Source organism: Pantherophis guttatus, chromosome 4 (assembly GCF_059756535.1).
Source record: "Pantherophis guttatus breed Tessera chromosome 4, ASM5975653v1, whole genome shotgun sequence".
Taxonomy (NCBI): domain Eukaryota; kingdom Metazoa; phylum Chordata; class Lepidosauria; order Squamata; family Colubridae; genus Pantherophis; species Pantherophis guttatus.
Window position 1 is genome coordinate 34,361,061 of NC_142066.1, and position 18,980 is coordinate 34,380,040.

The window sequence follows — 18,980 nt, forward strand, 5'->3', positions numbered from 1 at the left end:
AGTCTTTGTCTAGGTGGGCTAACATGTCTTTCATCAAAGGCAGGGTATATACGTTTTCTACACAAATGTGTAGAAAATGTCCTTGACAATCCACACAGTTTTGGAGAAGATTTTTTCTTTTCCTGGAATAAAGTTGGGTTCTCCATATGTGATTCTGTTGGTTGGATGAAGCTCCTAGTTTTTTTTGTCAATGAATTCCCTGAGTGCATCTAATTCCTTTGGTGTTACTGAATACAATTTTGGTTTGGGTAACTTGGCTGCAGGCAAAATTTCTATGGCACAATAGTGATTTTCAGGCTAGTGATTTTCTGTGAAAAAGTGTATTTTTATCAGGGCAACCTGGTTTACCCAAATATGGGACAAAGCATACTGCTTCTGCTTTCGCCTTTCAGCTCCAATCCAGGAGGCTTTGCAGGCAGTCGCTTTCGCAACAAACTATCTTTGTGTTAAATTTATATTTCCCAAAAAAGAAATAAAGGGAGTTTACTATAGATCTATTTCAAGCTATTTAGTTTGAATCCCAGAAGGGTATGGCTAGCTGATGAGAGCTAAATAGCTTGAAATAGTCTCCCTTTATTTCTTTGTCAATAAATATAAATTTAACACATTTCCTGTGAAATTTTCCATGGCCTCAAAGGCCTTCTGAGGCCTGAACTTAAGCTCTGCCATTTCAAAATATGCCTCTCTTGGCCATTCATCAGAATAATCTGATTCCTGACCAACAATACCAGTAAAGAAAGCATATCCAGACACTTTCATGCATTCCCATTATAGGAAATATAGGCAGAAAATACCTGTTCTTTTTTCAAAAAAGAAATAACTTGAATCTTTTTTTACTGAAAATCCAGGTTGCAATCTTAAATTGATTCATCTTCTCTTAATAGGTCAGCATTACAGCCAATTTTGTTGTACAATGACAATAAAGGCTTTGAAATTTTAATAAATGAAGGTTAATTTCACCAGGCTTTGCTTCTATAATGAAAACTAATCAAATAATTTTTAATTAAAATTAACACTGGAGTTAGAAGGTTTGCTGTATTTGTTCAGTATAATGGCTTCAAATGCTTCAGATATGTTTTTAATATTGAAATCCTGATATTAAACCTAGCAGAGTTAGTATTATTTAGAGCAGATTCCACCCTTTTTTTAAATCCCATCTAGATAGATAGATAGATAGATAGATAGATAGATAGATAGATGGATGGATGGATGGATGGATGGATGGATGGATGGACGGACAGACAGACAGACAGACAGACATAGACAGACATAGACATGATAGATAGATAGATGATAGATAGATAGATAGATAGATAGATAGATAGATAGATAGATTCAGACATTTTAATGTTTTCCCATTTTAGGCTGTAGAAAATATAGATATAATTTGTTAGCTTAGATTTTAGTTAGATTTTCAGTTAATATTAAATGAGGGATAATTTCACTGAGCTTTGCTCCTGTATCAGAAACTAACCCGAACATTTTCATCTCTTCAAAATCACTGACAAATTTCCTAGAGTTTAAAGAAACAGTTCTAAAATAGAGAAATAATTATAGGAGAGTTTAGGTCATATATTACAAACTTCTTCTCTTAATGAGTTGCTCCCTGTTGTTTAGCTCTGGCCTAAAAATAATTATGTAACATTTGGGGAAATATATGCAGACAAGCAACCCTGCACTGGAGACCAAAATGGAGAAAACCTCCACAGCCACCATGTATTTGCCTTTGGTGCTCAGGTAGGATGGAACAAAAGAGATCCACACACTGCAGAAGATCAACATGCTAAATGTGAGACATTTGGCCTCATTGAAACTGCTGGGGAGGTTCCTGGAGAAAAACGCTACTGTGAAACTAGCAGCTGCCAGAAAGCCCATGTAGCCCAGGACACAATAGAACATGGTAGATGAGCCTTCATTGCACTGCAGTATGATTTCCTCAATTTCTGAATCAGTGTCAATGTCAGGGAAAGGGGGAAATGTGAACAGCCACACTGTACAGATACCTGTTTGAATCAGGGAACCAGAAAGAACAATGGAAGTGGCCAGTCCTTTTCCCACCCAATTCCTCATCCTGGATCCTGGTTTGGTGGCCATAAAAGCTAGAACCACAGTGATAGTTTTTGCCAGCACAGAAGACACAGCCACTGAGAAGATGATGCCAAAGCTAATTTGTCGAAAAAGACATATTATATTTCCAGGTGCAACAAGGAACTGCAGTGAGCAAAGGAAGCATAGGAGGAGGGAGATGAGGAGAACATAGGTAAGATTTCGATTGTTGGCCTTGACAATGGGAGTATGGTGATACTTCAGAAATGTTGCCAGCACCACAGTTGTGCAGAGAAAGAAGAAAATTGTCAGAAACACAAGACCTATTCCCATTGGTTCCTCATAGGTTAAGAATGATATTCTTTTGGGAAGACATGAATCCTGGTCCTTGTTTGGATATTGATCTTCTGGACATTTGGAACAGTCATCCCTGTCTGGAATTGAAATTCAAATATATATGTATTTTAATGTTTTGCAATATATATATATATATATATATATATATATATATATATATATACACACACACACACACACACACACACACACACACACATCACATGTTTTCTTTTCTTTTCTTTTCTTTTTAATTTGATTTATATGCCGCCCTTCTCCGGAGACTCAGGGCGGCTTACAATGTGCTCAGCAATATCATAGGCCTTTTCATAGGCCTTTATGTGTATTTCTCTTTAGCCAGGTTTTTCCTATGTAAACCAAGATTTTTATGCAGCCCTAGTTCAGTGAAATCACAATCCACTAGTTTCTAGGCTTTTTTTTCAGGCAGCCAGCAAGCACCCTGCTGCCCATTGGGAGACTAAGGAGACTAAAATAGATCTATTTTGGACTTATTAGTCCTCATCAGTTAGCCACACCCTCATCCCATGTATCCTCCCTGTAAAGGTACTGTCAGATAATTATATAAAACACTGCCACTGAACCACACTGTCTATACTGGAAGGATGGTTTTGTGTTTATACTTTCTCTCCATTTTGTCTAAGGAACTGAACGGGGAGTGGCTTAGCCACTCTATAAATATGACCTCCTTTACCCACACACACATGGGAGACACAGGGGAGACATAGAGGAGACACACAGGAGAAAAGAGAGAAGAAGGGATTATGCTCTAGGCACATTTACCTCAGAAATAAATAAAGACCAAGATACAATGTTCTGTGATTTAAAATGTAAATAGTTTATTGATTTTAAATAAACAAAGTTTTTCTTGATAAAAGAAATCTGGCTTAATTGTAGCTGCTGGGACATTCCAAGATCTTATTGACCTCTATAACCTAAACTAAAAAACTTTTCTAACAAATTGGTAGCAAGAGGACTGTTGTGGTCTAATGATCTTTAGCAAGCTCACATATGTCATCTAAAATAAAAGGGGTAACTAAAAAGAAAATTACTTGGATCCGTGAATCCCCGGTATTAACCAGAGCCCAGAGGATTCAGATGGCTAGCCAGCATCAAGAAGACTGCGAAACAAACATGACCAGCAGAACAGATGATTTTGACAGCTCTGATAAAGAGGCTAAAGAATATGCTGAAAAAGGAGCCAGTGGGCGAATTGCAGGATACAGGTCAGTAGCCACAAGTCCTGAAAGGACTTTTCCTCTCACTATGAGGAGAATACTGGCAAAGTAACAGCAGAAGAAGACCCTTATGAACTTCTGCTTGAAGCAACTCCTGACCCCAAAGAAGCAGCAAAGTCCAGATACAGTATCCTAAAGGCTTTAACTGAGGAAAATGCTTAAATGACTCCCTCGCTAATCTCCTCATAACAAAGAGGCTATCTGACCTCCAAAAATCAAGAGATATGTTGAAGGCAATAAAAACAAATGCCTCAATTACCTCAGAGACTCCTGTGAGCCATTATGCCAGAGAAAAGGCGGCAAAAATTTTTCTGTCAGAACCTGCCCCTTTAAATTTTCTGACAGAACTTTCATCAGCTCAGCAGAAAAACAAAATGGTGGCTTCACCACTTCCTGTTGTCACAGGATCCAAAATGGCGACACCCATGAGCCATCAACAGGCCAAAGGCCTAACAACTAATACAAACCCCATTAATAAAAAACAGCTAATGGGAGCAACTAATTACGAGCTGCCACCAACAGCAGTGGGACTACCAACCCTGACTATCCCATGCATGTTGCAGGGGCAACCAACACGACCACCCAGCCAAACAACCCAGGGGCAAACTAGTTTACATGAAACCATAAACTCCCTGGTCACCGCTTGCAGCGCCATAGTAAAAACTTTTTAAAATATGGCTGAGGCTGCAATCCTGGCTACCCAACCTGATGTGGGTGGCCCACGCGATCCTGAGGCATACCACCTACCACCGCAGCAAGAATCACCGGCCCAGATGTTCTTCGGAGGACCTCCAGCTGAGATTCTCACACATATGGCCGATCCTCTTCTGTCGATGACAGCGTGCCAGCCGGCATCTTCTATCCGAGGTCTTTGCCCTCCAACAGGCTTGCCAGCTTCAGAGCTCTTCGCCTGCTGTCCTGTGCTGATTGACAGGCCCTGGGAATTTTCTGAGGCCTCCTCGTCGCATCTTCGAGGACTCTGGGCCCAACCGGCTTTTCCTGATGATCTTCAGGCCTTTCCGGCCCAACACAGTAGACCGGGACCCCCGCCGTGGCCTTGTCTTGTGTACAAACCAGAAGTCAGACCACAGCTGCATCATTAGCCACTTTAAACTCCTCCAATCCATACATGAAGCAAACTGACCCACCATGAAGATGTGGCATGACCACGAACGCAAAGCCAAACAACAGCAATGTAGCTCACCAGCTCAAATCCCCCTGCAACTCAGACTAACCCAAGCACAATCAAGCCCCCATCCAAACAGAACACACCCCCATCCAATCAGAGCACAGCCAACCCCCATCCAATCAGAGCACAGCCAATCCCTCAACCAATCAGAACACACCTCCACCCGATCAGAACACAGCCAAGCTCCCACCCAATCAATTCACACCCCCACTGGCAGTTAAAAGGAAGAAACAGCTGTGATCACACATTGCTCCTAAAAACACGAAGCCAAAAACACAGCCTGAAAATGACGAATGAGACTTCGTTGAAACGTCGCCAAGCCACTTCCAATTTTACGTGGGAGAAAACCCAAATAACCAAAGACCTACATATATATATGCATGCATGTGTGTCTATTTTCAAATTTCTATTTGAATTCTGTGATTATTGTATGAATATTATTATGTCACAGGCTTTTGATTTGCCTTTCTTAAAAGTAAGATTGGCAGTGACATTTTCAATCTAGATTTTAATGCAGCACTTCTCTCTTAAGGGTTTTATTTAGTATTTGTAATTTATTAAAGTTCAATTGTGTACATTTAGCTATATTTCTCTAGTTTAAGAATTGCACTGTGTTTTTAGGGAACAGACTAATCATCACTCTCTATCTATTTATTCGCATAGATATTATGAAATATAAAATAATACACAATTATAGAAATGAGATTATTATTTTAATCAATTATATTAATTGCTTGGCTTTTTTGTTTTTTGGTTAATCCAGAACCAATTTTAAATTCTTAATTCTTCCAATTGGAAAGGGAATCCTTCTTTTTTGGACAGCACAATTTGGTAAGAGATGTGAAAATATAACTACAACAACTACAACTCAGCTTCCTGTAGAGTCATAATAAAACTTGATTCATGAAGCTTCTTACCTTTCTGGCTTGACATTTTCTCTTTGGGACATGGATGACAATCATAACAGCAAAATGGCTTTCCCTCCTGCTTCCTTTTGAAATATCCAGGGAGGCAGCTCTCAGTACATACTGAGATAGGTATCCTCTAAGTGACATAAAAAGTAAAATGTTAGCATTCACTCAGATACCTGGAAAAGAAGATAGAATAATAATTGGATTGTAATGATTGGCAAATAATTAATGCTAATTCTTTTTTTATTGAACATTTTCCAACTTTAAAACACACAAGTACAAAAGAAAAAAAGGGGAAAAAAAGAAAACAAATACAAGTACAAGTACAAACAAATAAAAAACACAAGCAATACAACAATGTAATATAATTTTACAGCTTTCCGTATCAGCATGTATATTCTGCTTTTGTAATTCACTATTCAATGTTTGCCTTCTCATAAATTTTAACAATTCTAACAATATTATAATAATTATATTATAATAATATAATATGTTCTGATTTTACGTATATATATATTTATCTTTATGTTATATTCAATGGTTTTTGAACTTTTTTTTAAAAAAAATTATTGGTTAAAAATTACGAACAAACATAAATACGACAATACAACAATACAACATACAAAACAAATAAACATGAATCAAGTCTTATGACTTCTTTTTCAAAATTGTCACATCAGTAGACTGTATTTATATTTCTTATCTATATATCTATATATTTACATACAAAGCAATATGATAAACTCCATATTTAATTAATTATGTTCCTTAATTGGTACCCAATTTTTGTCTATAAATTATGACCTCTCTTTTGTGTCCCTATTTTTATATTCCTTTTTTTTTCTCCAACCAGTTATACCATTTCTGCCATACTAAATAATAGTCTGCTTCATCTTTTTTCTGTAATTCTTTTGTGAGTCTGTCCATTTCTGCACATTCCATAATTTTGGTGATTACTTTATTTTCCATTGGTATGTCTTCATGTTTCCAATTTTGAGCAAAGAGTATCCATGCTGCTGTTAGTATGTGGATAATTAGATATTTTATTTCTTTTTTATAATGGCCTGTAATTATTCCTGGTAAAAAGATTTCGGGCTTCATTTCCAATTTCTGGTTTGTGATTTCTTCTATTTGTGTCTTTATTGCCTGCCAGAATTGTTTTGCCTTCTGGCATGACTACCACATATGGTAGTAGGTTCATTTTTGTGATTTGCACTTCCAACAGGTTGGGGAGGTATTCGGAAACATTTTTGCTAAGCGCGCAGAAGGGAGGTGGCACCGGAAAAACATTTTATACAAATTATCTTTGTAGAGTATAGACATTGTTAGTTTATAATTCACACTCCATAATTTTTCCCATTTGTCCAATTCAATGTTATATCCAAAAATTTTCGCCCAAATTATCATATTTTCTTTGACCACTTCTTCTTCTAATTTATATCTTAATAAGTAATTATATATTTTGGTTATCAATTTCTCATCCGTTCCTTATAAAATTTTGTCTAATTCATATGGCTCTTTTTGGAATCCAAATTGTACCAGGTCTGTCTTGTATCTGGATTCTATCTGTAAATATGGCCATCAGCCAATGTCTATACCCTGTTCTTTCAGTTCTTGTCTCGATTTTAACTCTCCCCTGCTATTCAGTGGTTCTTAATAGGTTTTCATTTTCTCCATTTCCATGGCATTTGGATAGATCTGCGCTTTCATGGTTAATAACCATCCTGGATTTTTATTGTAATGTATTTTTCTAATCTCTTGTCATGTTTTATATAGTGCTTCTCTAATAATATGTTGTTGGAAGTATCCGTGGTGTTTATCTCTCCCCTCCCACAAAAAAGTGTGCAACCTCTTTGCAAATCAAAGCCCTCTAATGTTGATATTCTTTTGTTTTTAAGCTCTATGAAATCTCTTATCCAAATCAAAGATGCTGCTTTGTAATACAGTTCCCAATCGGTAATCCTAATCCTCCTTTCTCTCTTGTATCTTGAAGGTATTTTAATTTAATTCTTGCTTCTTCCCCTGCCAAATATAATTTGCAATCATTTTATTGAAATCTTTAAAAAAGTCCTTTCCTGGCCATATTGGGATTACTTGGAAGAGGTATAATATTCTGGATAATATGTTCATTTTAATAGATGCAATTTTTCCTAGAAATGATAATTGTAACTTGCTCCATGTTTCCAAATCCTTTTTCATCTGGTTTGCCAATTTGTTATAATTATCTTCTCTAAGTGATGATACTTTGTTGGTGAGCCAGATTCCTAGGTATTTTACTTTCTTTGCCATTTGTATTCCTAATTTATCTTCTAATTCTTTTTCCTGCAAATTTGTCAGATTGTTCGTTAATGCTTTTGTTTTTTGTTTATTGATTTTAAGACCGGCCACTCTTCCATATTCCTCTATTTTTGCTAACAATTTAGTTCCTGTTACTGCTGGTTGTTCCAAGATAAACACCACATCATCTGCGAAGGCTTGTAATTTATATTCCTCTTTTTTGATTCTCAGTCCTTTTATTTCTTTTTCTTTCCTGATTTCATTTAATAGTGTTTCTAAGGATATTATAAACAGTAAGGGGGATAGAGGACATCCCTGTCTCACTCCTTTTGATATTTCAAATTGTTCTGTCATGTCCCCATTTATCATAATCTTTGCAGTTTGAGAGGAGTAAATCTTCCTAATCATATTTAAAAATTTGTCACTGAATTCCATACTTTCCAATTGTAATATAAGAAATTTCCAATTTAGATTATCAAAAGCCTTCTGTGTGTCCAAGAAGATTAAGGCCAATTGTTTATCTGAGTTTTTTTCATAATATTCAAGAACGTCAGTGATTAGTCCCATATTATTTTTTATTTGCCTTCTTGGAATGAAACCATTTTGATCTGGATGGATATATTCGTGAATGATTCTCTTCAGTCTCTATCTGATAATCAGCGTGAACAGTTTATAATCTACATTTAGCAGTGATATTGGCCTGTAATTTTTAATTTGTGTGGGATCTGTTTCTTCTTTTGGGATAAGTGTAATGATAGTTTCAGTCCATGATTTGGGAATAGTAGCTTCTAAAAGTGCATTGTTGAAAACTTGAAGTAAAATCTCATCCATTGGATGTTGGCATGTTTTGTAAAATTCTGTTGGTATACCATCCGGTCCTGGGTTTTATTGTTTTTTTCCCCTCTTGCCTCTATTAGCTCGGTCTTAGTAATTGGTCTGTTCAGTAACTCTTTCTGTGGCTCTTCCAGCCTTTGAACATTTGTGTTGAAGTCCAGAGAGCTTCCATTTTATGTGACCTCACATTCTACGCAATTGCCCTGATCAAAATTTAATCCCCACATGCTTCCAATTGAAATACCACTCCAACTCTGCAGCCACCAAACGCATCCTGAAAAGAACAGAATTGGCCCTAATCAGAACACAGCCAAGCTCCCACCCAATCAGTTCACACCCCTACTGGCAGTTAAAAGGAAGAAACAGCTGCGATCACACACATTGTTCTTAGAAGCACAAAGCCGAAAACACCAGCCTGAAGATGACGAATGAGACTTCGTCAAAACGTTGCCAAGACATCTCCAATTTTACGCGGGAGAAAACCTGAATAACCAAAGACCTACATACAAACACCCGCGAAAACCTCATATATATATATATGTGTGTGTGTGTGTGTGTGTGTGTGTGTGTGTGTATGTATATGTATATGTATATATGTATATATATATAATACTTTTTTTAGTCAGGGTTTTTTCCTACGTAGCTCAAGATGTTTGTATAGCCATAGTCGGGTCTCAAATCACCACTTTCAGGCTTTATCAGACATTTTGTGTTTGTCTGTTGTGAGACTTAAGGGAGACTGGGATAGTACTATTTCTGTCTTATGAGACTTCTTCAGCCAGCCACACCCTTATTTTATGTCTTTATGTCTTATGTCCCTTAAGTCTGATAAAGCCTTGTACAAGTGTCTTGCAAATGCAGCATATATCAAGGTAATGCGCTATCCTCATGACTTTTCTGCATAGGCTTGAGCCCCCTCATTCCGATGTCACAAGGACTGGATAGAAATACAAAACTACCATCATCTGCCTCCTCTACATGGATGACATCAAGTTGAGTGTGAAGAGTGAATGAGGTGTTCATTCATTGATGTGAGAGGAAGATCAAGCAGAGAAAACGCCGTGGCAACACCTTGCATGGGATGTATCATTGTAGCAATGACAGCTGAGGTGACTGAAATGGAAAAAATCTACCAGCAGTTAGAAAGTAGTAAAGTAGTAAAAAAAACCAGCACTGAGATACTCATCATAACAGTACAAGGATGATCACTAAGCAACAGATCCATTGAAGTAGGGTTCTACCAGACTAGACAGGATCCAAGATGGCGAATATGCAGAAAGGCCTCAGAGGCAGCCCATTAGATAGTGGTAGGGTGTAAGATGCAAGCAGGAAGACAAATCATTGAATAGAACAATCAAGTATTTTGCATTGTGTGCAGGAAGTATAAAATATAAACTAGACCTTCCTCAGCCAAGATAGGTGATGCCACAGAAAGTTATGGTTTATAAAAATGTCCTAACTTTTTGATCACTTGTTCAATGACTGTTCAAGTTAGTTCAAATGGTATTGAAAATGGAGATTTATGATTGGTCCTACAGTGTTCTTGTGGTCTCCTGATCACCAGTTATGACTTCACAGCTGACTTCTGACAAGCAAAGTCAATAGGATAGTTTGAGCCCTAGTAGCACCGTGGGACAGGCTGTGTTCCCATCACACTTAACTAGCTCGTATCCTGCCCACCCAGCAGTTCAAAAGCATTATTGTGAGTAGTTAACTGGGCTCCAATCCAGCGGAAAAGACTAACTGCACAAGAAGAAAGGGTACCAGCACTGAATGTGCCCAGATAGGAGGGGAAATCAGTGGAAGAGACCTGGAAGATGTCATCAATCTGAACTCCACTAGCCAGATGGTACACACACAGGCTCAATAGTGAATGAACTAATAATTAGATGGGCAGGACTACTTTGTAAGAGTAGATCTCCATGACAAATGTATGCCATGTGAAATAAATAAAATAAACAAGGAAGCCAGCAGAGAGTTTGATGTTGCAATCATGTAATGTTCAGCTTAATGACATGAGTGATTTGATATTGATTTCATCAGGAACTGATACTGTGAGTTAGTACCATCACGTGATGTTTCACTCACTGCCTGTGTCTTTTTGTAGTAGAGCTATCAGTCCTAATTATGGTTGGTAAGTGAGGACTAAATACATCATCCCAAACAAAATCACCTACATTCAGAACTTACTTGGTTGAAAGTCATGGGCCAAGTGATAGCTTCATCATGAATAGTGAACATTTGGCCTTCAGCAGCCCAGGGATCCAGCTTCCCAACTTTCACTGGAAGGACAGATTGGTTGGGGAATGTGACCCAGTTCTCAATATCCAGGCCAGTAACCAGTTCTCCTTTTTCATCAAAAGAAATTTGAACCCCAATGCTGTTGTTAAATGCAATTTTTTTCAGAAAGAAGTGAAGCTGAATTTAGAAATAAGTGAAAATATTTGTAAAAAGAATAGAGGAGAGAGAGTAAGGGGGACGGCATGGTTAATGTACGTGAAACTCTAAACAGTTTACACACAAGGGGAAAACTTCTTATACACAATGTTCCAATGGTCCTCCAGCTACATTAATTTATATGCCACCATTGATAAAAAATGACCATACTGTATTTATTATTTAATAATAAGAGAAATCTAGCCCCACACCGTAAGACACTATAAATCCAGGATATTTAATTCTGAAAAATGCACCAATTTTGGCTGGGAGTTTTATGTTATACATAAATATGATATAGTTTGCACTATTTGTGATGTAGAAGAAAAATAAATAGTTGGTTCAGTTATTATTAGAGATATGCAAATCAGGGAAGATTCAGATACAAAACTATAGATTTAGAAATAATTAATTAATAGATACAATTATTGCAACTATAATTTTAACTTGTTCCTTGTTATATCTTGTTGTCTTGAAAAATCTAGTCAGACACTTGTTGGTAACAGTGATGGTACACCAAGCCCTTTTGCTACTTTCTAATGGATCAGTTTTTCATGGTTTCCTTTAGTTGAGTGCCAGCAGCTGTTGAAACTATCATTTCTGGTGGGGAAGGTACAGTGTGACAGTAGGGTTGGATATTTAAAATTGGTAAGTAGCAGCAAGTTAGTTTGGTGTAAACAAAGACCCTGTCAAACCATGGCTTGGAGTGGTGCTATTGTTGCCTTAAAGTTGTACTGGTATGGTGGGTAATATATTGGTGGAGCTCTTGGGTAAGGAACGTATAATGTTTTAAGAGTGCAACAGGAGAGTCAGTTGATGTCAGAGCAAACTGAAAGTATTGTAGGAGATCTGAAATGGCTCAATTACATTTGAGTTGCTGCTTCTCATTAGCTTATGACTGGAATTGTTTTCCGTGTGTGTGTGTGTGTGTGTGTGTGTGTGTGTGTGTGTGTGTGTAGAGAGAGAAAGAGGAAGGTAGGCTGTTGTGACTCCAGCCCCGGAGGCTGATTTATCTTTGCATGCTGAGTCAGAGAATGATATGGGGGAAGCTGGCACGAGATATGTGCCGGAGGGGCGTCTTCACTGGTGAATCAGCAAGAATTGACAGTTGCTGATGTGCCTCTGGACCCCAACCAAATTGAGGCAGAAACAGAGGCCGGTAATGAGGAGAGGGAGCCCCTATTGGATGCAAGAGAGAGACATAGGAGACGTTGTAGAGAACAGCTATTGCCACATCCGAAGAGGTGTAGTCAGGAGACATAGGGCCACATCTTACAAAGTATGAAAGGGGTGTGGCTGGGCCGGAAAGGCATGGTGAACAATTTGTTGGCCTTTTGGAGGCAGTGCAGTTTAGAACTGCTAGTTTTGAGTTTTGAAAAGAAACCTGCATTCCTGCATTAGCTTGCTGGCAGTCTGCCAAGACTTCTGGAACATTGCCCAGTTAATTACTGAACTGATATACCTTTGGAACATTGCTGATAACTATTGAACTTTTGAAAGAGAACTATTTATTAAAGAGCCAGCTTCAATCTCTCTAGCCTGCGTTTGTTACTGCCGGGCTATTTGAGCTTCTGCAAGGCAACTCTTGTGAGGGGACAGAACAGTAGGCTATCAGGGTTTTATTTGAATCCAAAGGATGAGAATGAAATGGAGTGGAGTGGATCAGAGATTAGAATAAAGTGCAATTTATCAGGTGGAGGAGCAGAAATTGGTCTCTATAGAACAATCAAATAGAAGCTTTAGTATTTTCCTACTAGAAGAGTTCTAGTAGTCTCTTCTATTTAGCTTTGAGCCTATACTAAGGACATTGTGGATGTCTGTCCATATTCACTGGTAAAGTTTTCTTTGCTATCTTTGCCCATCACTATCTTTGCTAAGTTTGCCCATCCTGTGTGAGATTTTTCCTAAATCTTTTTCCTAATTTTTTTCCTAAATTTTGGTTGATAAGTATATCTTGTTACCTTATAGCTTTACAGCATCTCTTTGTTAACACACAACCTTGTGCCAAAACTTTATATAATTTGTTAATATTTTCCTTTGACTGTGTAGCACACTCAAATTTTATCAAAATAAAAACCACTCTTAGACTTCAACACTGCATTGAGGTTTTGGTCTTTCCTTTTTATTATGCCAAATAGAAAAGATAATGAGGATGGTAAGTCTGAAGCACTTTCAGCCTACATAACACCCATTCATCTCAGTGAATTCCTTCCTCTTTTCTTTTATATCTAATCTTTCTCTTTTTAACCAGTCCCTTGCTCAACTTCTATCCACCATCTCTTCTTTTTCTCTACTGCTTATTCTTATTCATTCTTCATCATTCTGCTTTCTCACTAACTGATGTTATAATGTAAATACCACTCCTAAAAATTACTCCAAGTAGGTTTAGAAGCCACAAAATGAATATTTTTGTTTGTATTCCTGTATTGTGTCTTACAAACCTTTTTTATTCCTTAAAAGCATTTTCATCTGGAAAGACTAAATAAGAACTTCTTTCACCTTCTACACTGATTACAGCTTTCCTGTTGCCTTTTGGAAAGTTGTCCCCTTTTTCTATATAATCTATTATTCAGCTGCTCAATTTAATTTTATCCTCCTTCTCTTTCACAGACGAGTTGCATTCATGACTTTGGGGCTGATCATGTTTTTGGCAGAAATTATTTTGAATGTATTTTGGAAGAATACTAAGGAAAGAATTTAGAAAGAAAGAGAGTTTGGAAGACTCAGGCAGGAGAAACTAATTTGGGATTAGCAATCCCCCCCAAGATTTTTTAAAAAAGGGATAAAGAAAGAACATGTGAAATTCCTAACTTTCGATTCAGAAAACATTGTCATTAATGATCTGCAATTAACATCTCATTCCCAGAATATTTGATTACTTCAAAATTACCTGCCATGGCCGTACATCATGAAGATTAGGTTTCCTGCCACTCAACCTTCTTGTATATGGTTGTTGACCCACTTGTATGGCATGTAAAGCATGTGCCACAGCATACATTGCATTATATATGCTGTAACTATGACTGGTCATCATCATTTCAAAAAAGGCCCAAGGAAGATTTTCCAGTTTCTCTTTCCCAGTGCAGATACCCTCAGCATCATCCTTCTCAGATGGGTCTGGAAATACACAGCCAAATGCATGTTCCCATACATCTTTAAGGAAACCATCTTGGGGAAAGAATGAGAAATGGTTTCTTGCCTTAAGAAAATGCTGGAATCCTTTAACTTCATTTGAGTAAACTGCAAAGGACAATGCACCATGGAGGACTTGGATATCCCAGCTCTTTTGAAAAAAGAATGATGCAAGACCCATTTGGGAAGCAATGATCCACACCTTACCTTTTGGCTTTGTAGAAACAAATTCTATTTCAGGCAGATATAACAACCATCTCAAGTCTAAAACATATTTATCTTTGATTATCACAACATTAGCTTTGCTGTTAATAAAACGATGAAATATCTCCACAAACCATTTCAGACCATCATCCAGATTGCTGATATAAATTGTCCTGAATTGTTCTAAGAAAGCAATACAGATCCCATGAACAGAAAACCATGAAAATATCAGTTGTTCAAATTTTTCTCCACCATCTCCTTTCACAAGAATTCCAATCCAGGTCCACCTGAAGTGGAGCAGTAGCTGAAGAATCCCCTGAAGATAAAAGTCTTCACCTGGAATCATGTGGTAATAGAAGGGGATATGAGTTTTACCATTCATATTTGGAAGAGGGCCATATAGGAGCTATAGAAAGAATAAAAAAAATAAACAAAACCAATATGTATCTCCTATAAATAAAGAAATCTAAAATGTCTCAATAATGTCTACACATAAAAATATTTATTTGTCTGAAATATTTGTATCTGCACAACTGAATGATTCTCTGAATCACATTGTTTTATCCTTTGATAAATACATATTCTTAAATATACTTCACAGAAAAATGAATATCAAAATAAATGTATCTTAAAAACTTACAATTCACTCTTTCTGAAAATACAAACCAAAGTATAGACAACATCATCAATGCATCTTACCTGTGGAACTTTGAAAGTGCCTAAAATATCTTCCATAGCGAAAGAAACTCCAGGATCAAGAGTCCCAACAACTGATACAAGTTGGTTCAGAATGCCACACTTGTAGTTGGGAACGAATAGGTTCTGACTGGAGAAAAGTTCCATTGTGGCATGATATGTGTATTCCCCACCATAAGTCTCATAGATTCTGAAGCCCAAGGTGACGTTAGGTAAGAGCTGGAAGTCTTCATTGATCTTCTTAACAGCAAATATCATGGTCAAAATATGCTGATAATACTTGATTAGGACTCTGCAATAGGAATTAGATGCTGAATCAAATGAAATTCTGCATCTAAAAGGGCAGTCAAACTAACCACTGTTACAATAACTTTAACTGATAAATTGGTTATCATTCAGTTTTCAGGTAAATAATTATTAGTTTTTCATGAGTGTGTGCATTAAACAATTTTGATTATATATACTATATTGTATTTGCCCTACAATTAAATAGACATTAAAATAGACATTTTTATTTTGGAAGAATTATATTTTGTTGTAATTTAAAAGTCTTCAAAGAAATAACATGGAGTTTGGTGTTGGTTAGCTTTATATTTACTTAGAAGAATATCTAGGTCCTCCAGAATGGACAAAGTATATTCCTAACAACACCTCATTATTGGGTAGCAAATAGGTTGTAACTTTTTAAATTGTATCTATAATAAGTTGTTTAATAAGCACTTCAAATATCCCATAATGTGCTAAAGTCAGTTAAGCAAAATCCAAAAGTTGTTGTACTTTAAAATAGTAGCAAAATTTATTTGGTTCAATGCCTTTATTAGTTTAAATGTAAGAACTTCATATAATTGTGAAAACAGAATTTCTAAAAAAATTACAAAAGCAGAATAAAATGTTACTAATTATATGCTCTCAAAGATAGACATTTCTCCTCTCTCTCATTCCAAAATGCATCATTATTTATTTATTTATTTATTTATTTATTTATTTATTTATTTATTTATTTATTTATTTATTTAGTATTAGATTTATATACCACCCTACTCCTGAAGGACTCAGGGTGGTGAACAGCCAAGAGCTAAAACACACAGATTACAAAATTTAAAAACAGTATAAAAACCTAACTAAATAAATTTGGCTGGAACAGATTAAAACACCCCTAAAGTTTTAGACAAATTTAAAATTTACAATTAAAAAGGGAAATTAGGCCAGGCCAGCCTGTTGGAATAAAAAAGTCTTGAGGGCACGGCGGAAGGTGTGTAAATACGGGATCCTCTGTATCTACGGGGGGAGCTCATTCCAGATAGCAGGTGCCCCCACAGAGAAGGCTCTTCCCCTGGGGGCTGCCAGTCGATACATCATCATATGCCATATTTATTTATTGGTGTTCTACATATTGATGTAAAATATGCCGCATCTCTGACTTAATACTCTTATTCCAATGGTTAAATAGAATTTTACTTGCTTTGAAATTCAGTTTGAGAAGCTGATGCTGTAATCCCCAGAATCATGTAGAATCTATTAAACATGAAAGACTGAATAATTATTTCAATTTCCACCACTTTCTTTAAGGAACACATATTTTAATTCTTAATAATTAACTAAGAGAATAAATTTATTGATACAATATTAGAAAGAAATTAATAATAATATCTTACAGAGTTTCACCAAAAGCAGATTTCTTGGGAGCCTCTTCAAAGCTTTCTACAACTCTATTTAGGAAGATGAATGAAGTAATGCCACCAATAAGGAGGTCACCGGCTTCAAGATATTTGTGATCAATCGGGATAGTATCTTGGATTCTACACATTATTGGTTGAGCCTCATAAAATGTATAAGGCAATAGTAGGAGAATCAAAAAAATCATAGCTCAGTTTACAAGTTTCCTATCATTTCCATGCAATGCTTATAAGTCTTCAAGCATAGTCAAGCTTGAAATAAGCCTCTCTCTTCCTCACATAACTCTCATCTGGTTCTGAACCTTTGAATAAAAATCATTCTGACACATCATTACAATAATCCTATATACTCCAAACTCTAAAAAAATATAAAGGATTTAAACTGTCCATCATCTCTTACTGCCCATTCTTCCAAATAAACATAAATTATTCACCAGAGCTTTGAGAAGCAATAACGTTAATAATAATATTTTTGATAATTATAAAGGAGGGGGAGAAAAGTGTGACTTTTACATTTACATTTCTCTGTGGAACTATACATACGCTTCTCAATTCTAAACATATTATCACCAATTTTATCCATTAATCAAACAATGGGGCTGAACTGTGCCAACAGTCCACAAATATTGAAGAATATGTTTGTGAGATGAAATGAATATGTGTTTGATTCAAAAACCAGGCCAACATATGACAGTCATTCTCATTTTAAAAATAATTTTCTGTCTTGATGGTTACTTACTATTACTTATAGAGTAATAACAGTAGCTAATGTTATTTCATTTCAAAACCAAACTTCTTAAAGGACTCAATATATATCACCCTCCCCCAACCATTGTTGCTACCTGTTCTATAACTAGTAGTTATGAATCCAAGAGGACCCCGTAGTTTGTGTATCAATCATGAATTGAACAATGCAGCCTAAGTAGTAAGAGTACATAGTATTTTTTAGGAGCTGTTAGCTGCGCCCATTTTGTGATGTCGCTTCCAGTCCCCATCCCTTGGAGGACTGCCTTTTTAGAAGCTGCTTGTTCTGCCCATTTTGTGACATCACTTCCACTGCCCATCCCTCGGAGTCATAGCATTATAACAGCTGGGTTCCGGAGTGGGATACAGGCGATATATGTAAAAATTAAAATGTGGTACATATGTGCATGCTCATTTATGACAATAGGACACAGGGCTTTTTGTGACAGATCCCAGGGGCTTAATGGGGGGCCTGCGCCATATATGCTTGTTAGAAACCATGCATGCACCGTACATGATCACACATGTGATAGGTATGTTTAAGGCATGTTTAGGCCTGTCCCAGTCATGACCTGCTTTTCACGGGGTTGTTGAAAAGGAGGTCTCTGCAAATGGTTGACAATTCAGTTGCCTAAAGCATAGCCAGCATTTAATAATAACATGGGACCCAGTGACAGAAATGATAAAAATGTTTGTAGACCCATCTACATCATGGCCCAAGTCAAGGCCTATTTTGAATTACTGCCATAAAATATGTTTTACAATGTTTGATGAAGACTTAAATTACTTCAGGCCTATTTTGTTTGGATGTCATCTATCGTGCTGTAATGTACGGGAAGCAATAAAAACGTGAAGAGATAGATGATCTCTCCAGATCTTACCTGTCAGGTTGGGAAATGACTACGAGGTGTTCTTTATTGCCTATTCAAGGAACATGCCTCAGTAAGTAAACCCCTTGTTATATATTCAAAAGGTTAAATACATGATAGGTAATGAATGAATACATTTTCCAGGTTCTGTTCTGGGTTATAGCCATAACCACAGTGCCTCATTAATAACAAACGTCTTTACCAATGACGAGGATGCAGAGGACTGTGGAGGTAAATGACTCTAAATAGTCTTTTGTACTATATGTATTGATGATAATTTTATATAATAAGTGGGGGGCAATAGTTGTTGACCACTTTAGTAACCATCTATGTATTTTATTTTTAAGCAGAAACAGTTCCTGGATGTAAGCATG

At 36.6% G+C, this 18,980-nt stretch overlaps 2 protein-coding genes across 2 annotated transcripts; both read right to left on the bottom strand.

The window, feature by feature from the left end:
• Positions 1 to 1,575: 1,575 nt before the first annotated feature.
• Positions 1,576 to 11,319, bottom strand: LOC117668682 (vomeronasal type-2 receptor 26-like). Its single transcript, XM_060693679.2, has 3 exons — positions 11,040 to 11,319; positions 5,745 to 5,871; positions 1,576 to 2,480 (listed from the first exon to the last, which is right to left on the bottom strand). The coding sequence occupies exons 1-3, from the start codon at positions 11,088 to 11,090 to the stop codon at positions 1,576 to 1,578; spliced, it is 1,083 nt and encodes a 360-aa protein (XP_060549662.2). The 5' UTR covers positions 11,091 to 11,319.
• Positions 11,320 to 14,160: 2,841 nt separating this feature from the next.
• Positions 14,161 to 15,575, bottom strand: LOC148113988 (vomeronasal type-2 receptor 26-like). Its single transcript, XM_087893595.1, has 2 exons — positions 15,321 to 15,575; positions 14,161 to 15,027 (listed from the first exon to the last, which is right to left on the bottom strand). Exons 1-2 carry the CDS (start codon positions 15,573 to 15,575, stop codon positions 14,161 to 14,163), a joined length of 1,122 nt encoding a protein of 373 aa, XP_087749721.1.
• Between the last annotated feature and the right edge of the window lie 3,405 nt (positions 15,576 to 18,980).

Bases quoted from the DNA above. Each gene is read 5' to 3' on its own strand.
- LOC117668682 (XM_060693679.2), bottom strand. From the start codon at position 11,090: ATGTTCACTATTCATGATGAAGCTATCACTTGGCCCATGACTTTCAAC. The intron at 5,872-11,039 runs GTAAGTTCTGAA...TATGTCACTTAG, and splicing joins GGCCCATGACTTTCAACCAA to AGGATACCTATCTCAGTATG. The intron at 2,481-5,744 runs GTAAGAAGCTTC...TTTCAATTCCAG, and splicing joins GAAAATGTCAAGCCAGAAAG to ACAGGGATGACTGTTCCAAA.
- LOC148113988 (XM_087893595.1), bottom strand. From the start codon at position 15,575: ATGATATTTGCTGTTAAGAAGATCAATGAAGACTTCCAGCTCTTACCT. The intron at 15,028-15,320 runs GTAAGATGCATT...TTCTTTCTATAG, and splicing joins GCACTTTCAAAGTTCCACAG to CTCCTATATGGCCCTCTTCC.